General features: G+C 41.8%; 1 protein-coding gene across 1 annotated transcript; it reads right to left on the reverse strand.

The window, feature by feature from the left end:
* Positions 1–3656: 3656 nt before the first annotated feature.
* LOC147504423 (uncharacterized) lies at positions 3657–4304 on the reverse strand. Its single transcript, XM_086605209.1, has one exon. The coding sequence runs from the start codon at positions 4302–4304 to the stop codon at positions 3657–3659; it is 648 nt and encodes a 215-aa protein (XP_086461335.1).
* Between the last annotated feature and the right edge of the window lie 1703 nt (positions 4305–6007).

Here is a 6007-nt window from a genome sequence, read left to right on the forward strand (position 1 = left end):
ACCACCATATCCATTTTTAATTAAGAGGTCCCCTACCCCTTCCTCATAGAGGAAAAAAAAGTTGAGTTATTATTTTTTTTTTTTTTGGTGGGTAAGCGGGGTTTTTTTAATTAAGAGGTCCCCTACCCCTTCCTCATAGAGGAGAAAAACAATTTGAATTATTACAATCTTAGATACTGTTTACCACTAGCATCTTCAAATATTATTTTCTTTACATCCTCAGAAAATGAACTTGGAACTAAATCTATGTAGCTAACAGTAGGAATATTCCTCGCTAATGCATCAGCCAATCTGTTCGTTTCCCTGTATACGTGATTAATTTGAAAATGCTCAAACTGTTCCTTCAAATTCTTGATACTCCGAATCATTGCTTCTGCTGCCCAAGGGTACTTTTTGTTCGTGTTCAGAAACGATATTACATTTGTCGAATCAGTTTGTACCTCGATTTTCTTGATGCCCTTTCGCGCTGCCATTCCCAATCCTTGCTGAACTGCTTGTAGTTCTATTAGTGCGATATCATGTGTGCTTGCTTTTCCCTTACTTGCTGCCAAAACTTCTCCTTTATCATTGCGTAATGCTGCTGCCCAGCCCCCTTCAGTTCCTTGCTGCGTACCATCAGTATTAAGGTTCCAAATACCACTCCCTGCTCGCGCCCATTTGCAGTACATACAGTTCCTCTGTTTCACACCAATGTCCATATTCCACTTTTCCATGAAGTTCTGAGCATCAGGGCCTTGCTCCATTCGAATGTTTAGTCCCAGCAATTTGGTCCTAGCATCTCTGAACACTTCATCGACCAGCTGGTATGCATCAGAGTGTTTGTTCTGGAATATACGGTCATTCCTTGCTTTCCAAGTCTTATACATGAATGCATTCCACACCAGCCTCAAACCATCTTGTTCCCATCCCTTTCCTCGTGTTTCTGCTATCACCCATTCAATCTCACCTTCCCATGAGTTCGCAACCAATCTTACATAACCCATTCTCTGAAGTAGCGAACCCCATATTGTCTTTGCGAACCTGCAGCTGTAGAAGATATGTTCCTCTGTCTCGACTCCTTGCCAGCAGAGTACGCATGTATCTGTTGATACTTTGTTCCACTCCTTCAGTTTTTGTAATGTCTTGAGTGCCCTTTTTAAAGCTAACCAGCTGATGACTGAATGGCGGGGAATTCTGTTTGTATACCACACTAACTTGGCCCACCGTACTTTTTGTTGTACACTCCTTATGCTGTCATAAGTCCCTTTCATACTATACTCACCATGCACAGACGACGTCCAGACCAGCTTGTCTTCCATTCCCATAATCTCAACTTGTTCTAGCTCCCTTCGAAAGTCAGCAAAGTGCACTAGAATTCTCTGCGGAATGCTCCATCTTCCCTCCTCGATGAAATCAGATACTCTGTTATTCACATTACAAGTACTATCATACCATAAGGCCTGAGGGAATTTGTCTCTCAGAATCCCAGCATCACTCCATGGTTCATTCCAGAAACTTATCTCGCGTCCATTACCAATTTGATGAATCACTATTTCTGCTGCCTCCTTTCTTGCCTTGAGAATATTCCGCCAACTCCACGAGCAGTCTTGTGGAGTCTTTAAGAGCCAGAAGCTTCTGTCTCTTATCAGGTTTTTATACACCCACTTCACCCATAAGTTCTCTGCCCTTGTAACAATCTTCCAGACATGTTTCATAGTAGCTGCTTTATTAGCTGTTTCCAAGTTTCTGATCCCCAGTCCACCCTCTTCATATGGATGGCAGATGTCATCCCACCCTATAAGTGCATGCGACTGAGTACAATCTGGTCCAATCCAAAGGAAATTCCGACACAATCTGTTAATATCATCATAAGTCTTCTGTGGTATCGTGTATGAGGCCAGCCAGTATACACTTAGATTGTTCAACACCGCCTTCAGTAACTGTAGCCTTCCTGCATAAGATAGAAGTCTTCCCTTCCAGCTCTGAATTCTTTTAGCCACTTTCAACAATAAAGAACAACAATCAGTCGACCTTAACCTCGTAGTGATTAAAGGTAGGCCCAAGTACTTCACGTAGCACCCTCTTTCAAACTGCAGAATTTGCTCAATTTCTATGCAACTGGCATCATCCACTCCTGCAAAGAAGATGTTGCTCTTTTGTAAATTAACTTGTAACCCTGTAGTGTTCTCAAGGACTTGCAGATTCTGCTTGAGCTGAATAGCAGATTGTACATCTCCGTTCATAAATGCCATCAAGTCATCTGCAAAGGACAGATGTGTAATAATAGGATCTACACACTTATAATGCAGTTTGTATTGCCCGTGGCTCACACTATGCATCATAATATCCGTAAATAAGTCCATTACAAGTACAAAAAGGTAAGGGGATATGGGATCACCCTGTCGAATCCCTCTTTTTCCTCTGAAATAGCCGTAAGATGATCCATTTATCATTATGGAGTAAGATGCTGTTTCCACACAGGTTCTAACCCAGGCAATGAATCTCTCTGGTATACCCACTCTTCTCATGGCATATTCCACTGCTTCCCATCTCACCGAATCATAAGCCTTTTTCAAATCCACTTTTACAAAGACATCTTGGAGGGTGGTGATCCGCGATGATAATTGTGCATAATTTCATGAGATAACAAGATGTTGTCCCGTATGCTCCTTCCTAATAAAAGGCTGATTGGTTTAGATTAATCACCTTAGGCATCAGTTCTTTCATTCTTCTTGTCAGTACCTTGGTGATACATTTATACATGGCACCACAGCAGGCAATGGGTCTGTAATCTCCCAGCGAGGTAGGTATATGCACTTTAGGAATAAGAGTAATATTGGTGGAGTTTACCTCATTCAACATCTGATTTGATCGGAAGAAATTCTTTGCTGCCCTTATAAAGTCTTCGCCGATGATTCTCCAAGTGCATTTATAGAAAAAGGATGAGAACCCGTCACTTCCCGGGGCCTTATCATTACCAATGTCTGCAAGAGCTTCTATAATTTCATCTCGAAGTCACTTCTCTCTCTAGAATCGCTCATACTCTTCTATTTCCAGCTGTTGTCGGGGTTCCATCTGTTGAAAACCACTGAAATCCACTTCTTGCATGTTATTTGGACTGTATAGAGCTGTATAGAAGGCCACACATTCATCCCCAATAGCATTGCTATCTTGAACAACATTCCCAGAGTCATCTTTTAGGCAAGATATCTTGTTAGTTACTCTTCTGGCTTGCATCGATTTGAAAAAGTATTTTGTATTGTTATCTCCCAGTACAATGACTTGATCCCTCGATTTACAATGCGTACATATCCTCCTCGGATGTAACTGCTTGGACATGTGTTGTGATGGCTTCTTTTTCTTTTCTTATAAGTGCTCGATCCATTGGCCGCGATTGTAATTCAGTTTGCACCAAATCCATAGCTGCTTTTGAGTCTTTAACTCTGTTAACCACATTACCTACTCTATCTCTGTTCCACTGTATGAGTGCGGACTTGGTTAGCTTGAGTTTCTTCATGAAAACAAACATTGGGTTACCCACCACTGCACTTTGCCATGCTCTCTCAACTGTAAGCATAAAGTCTCTCTCCTTATACCAGAAATTGAAAAACCTGAACGCCTTCTTTTTCGGTTTCTTTGAGCTATCGATCTCACCACAACAAATAAAGTGGTCTCCATTACGCTTCCCTCGGATTCAAAAAATCAGCCTCATAATCCCCATATTCACCCATCCACTCCGCATTAGCCATCACTCTATCAAGTTTACTACTAATTCTGACCTCTTGTTTGTTGGACCATGTGAGAAAATTCCCCTTGCTTTTGATATCCACCAAACCCGCAATACTAACACAATCTAAGAGGTCTGCGAAATGATATGGTCTGACCTCTATCCCTCCTATCTTTTCTTTGGCGCTTAATATTGTATTGAAGTCACCCATTACAACCCACGGCTTTTGAATGGTGCAAGAAAGTTCAATGATGGTCCTCCATAGCTGCCTCCTTGTTCCCATATCGGTACTGCCATACACTACTGTCATTATAAACTCTTCCCCCGCAATTGTTGCCACCTCCATAGTGATTTGCTGTTCATCTTTTTTCATCAATTTGGCTTCACACTCTCTAGGATTCCAGCATACCCATATATTTCCGGAATCATCTCCATTAGCATTACATTCCATTTGCCATTCTGTAAAAGTTTTGTTAAAAACTCTATCTCGATTTTTTTTCTTTACTCTCGTTTCAACTAGACCCATTATACTTATATCAAACTTCCTCACCATATCTCGGACTTCAACCTGCTTAAAAGCTTTGTTAAAGCCCCTCATGTTCCAGCAGGCTTTACTTATCATTTAAGTGTTTAGACGAACCTTGACGACTAGAACTCGTCTTTTCTTTGCTGGAAATTCCATTCCCCCCACCTGTTACTGCTACTCTGGTCACTTCTTTTTTCATCTCTGTGAACTCTTGTATGACTGCTACATTTTCTCCACTGAGTTCAGTTTCAGATAATAGCTTGAATCTATTGTCCTCATGCTGTAACCGCGAAAGTCTCCTTTTATTGTTCTCTTCAATTTCTGCAGTCTTGTTTTGTACTCCTTTTTCAGATTGGAGACTACTACTCTCTGGACCCCTCATACCATCTCTCTCTGAGCTGTTCATGGCTTCATTACTTTTAGCCTTGCTTCTGTGCTTCTTACCTGGCGATTCCCATCCCCCTTTATCTATTACTTGCACGACTTCTTGCACCTCTGCCTTTTCTGCTGCTGCGTGGTGTGTTTTGTTTTCCTCTGATGCTACTATCATGCTTGGTTCACTTTTTCCTTCTAGCTCTTTGGTAACATCAACCACCTTTACCTCTTTTTTCAGCCACACCGCATTCCCTCCACTATCTGCCTTTGGCTTCTCTGCTATAGGCCTTTTTGGGCAGCTCTGTATCGTGTGTCCGAAAACCTTACATGACTGGCAGCTTGGCGGCTTCCAGTTGTATTCAAAATCCACCTTGTATGCCCTTCTTTGGTCTAGCACCACAGTAATGTTATCTAGGTATTGACATTGCACATCAATCTCTACACACACTCTTGCGTAGGATGTTCTGGACATGTTTTCCGTTAGTCGGTCTGTAAACATGGGTATTCCGACAGCACTTCCCACTTGGCTAAAGCCATCCTTATTCCACATTTCCATGGGAAGTCCCTTAACCACTACCCATATTGGGATCGTTTTCAGCTCTCGCGTTTCTGCCTCGACAAAAAGTCTCCACGGCCTAACCACAAACAGTTTACTCGCAATATGGAACGACCCAATATCTAAAGCTGCCTTTCGATCATCATCTTTCTCAAATTGGAACGTAAACATCGTTTCTCCATAAGGCTTCATTACGAAACTCTTTATCCGCCATGTCCTACTAACTATCTCCTTAACAAAGTTGTAGTTCATCCTCTTCCCCACAAAAGAACCCACAACCAGATTTTCGAATTTCTTGTTAAACCCCGCAAATTGAAGCTTTGTACATGGATTATCGGTTTGCCATTTACAATGGTTGGCGGCACATATCGCAATTCCTCTTTCCCTGCTGCCGTCTTTCCAATCACTTCTGCCCAAGTGCTCTTTCGCCTTGTCTCTCCATTGTTTTCATTGTTCTGTTCCAGAGTCACTTTTCCAGTAGTAGCCGTCTCTGTTCCCATTTCATTCTCAGATCCTATTATCTCGGTGCCCCTTTCAACACTTGAAACCTCCAGTCCTCGAGCCTTCTGTGAGTGTATTTCATCCCCTTGACCAGTAGCATTGATGCCCTGTACTACCGTGGTACTGCCTTTTATGGGAGCAATTACCTCCACTTCTGAAGATGTTATGTTTCTACCCTCAGCCCCTTCATGTCGTTTTTTCTCATATTCAAGTGCATCTCCTTTCATCTTGCTTCCTTCCATTCTAGTAGTTAGGATACAATCTTAGATACAATCTTAGATACTGTTTACCACTAGCATCTTCAAATATAATATTCTTTACATCCTCAGAAAATGAACTTGGA

This window comes from Coptis chinensis, chromosome 4 (genome assembly GCF_015680905.1).
Source record: "Coptis chinensis isolate HL-2020 chromosome 4, ASM1568090v1, whole genome shotgun sequence".
In the NCBI taxonomy this organism is placed as follows: Eukaryota; Viridiplantae; Streptophyta; class Magnoliopsida; order Ranunculales; family Ranunculaceae; genus Coptis; species Coptis chinensis.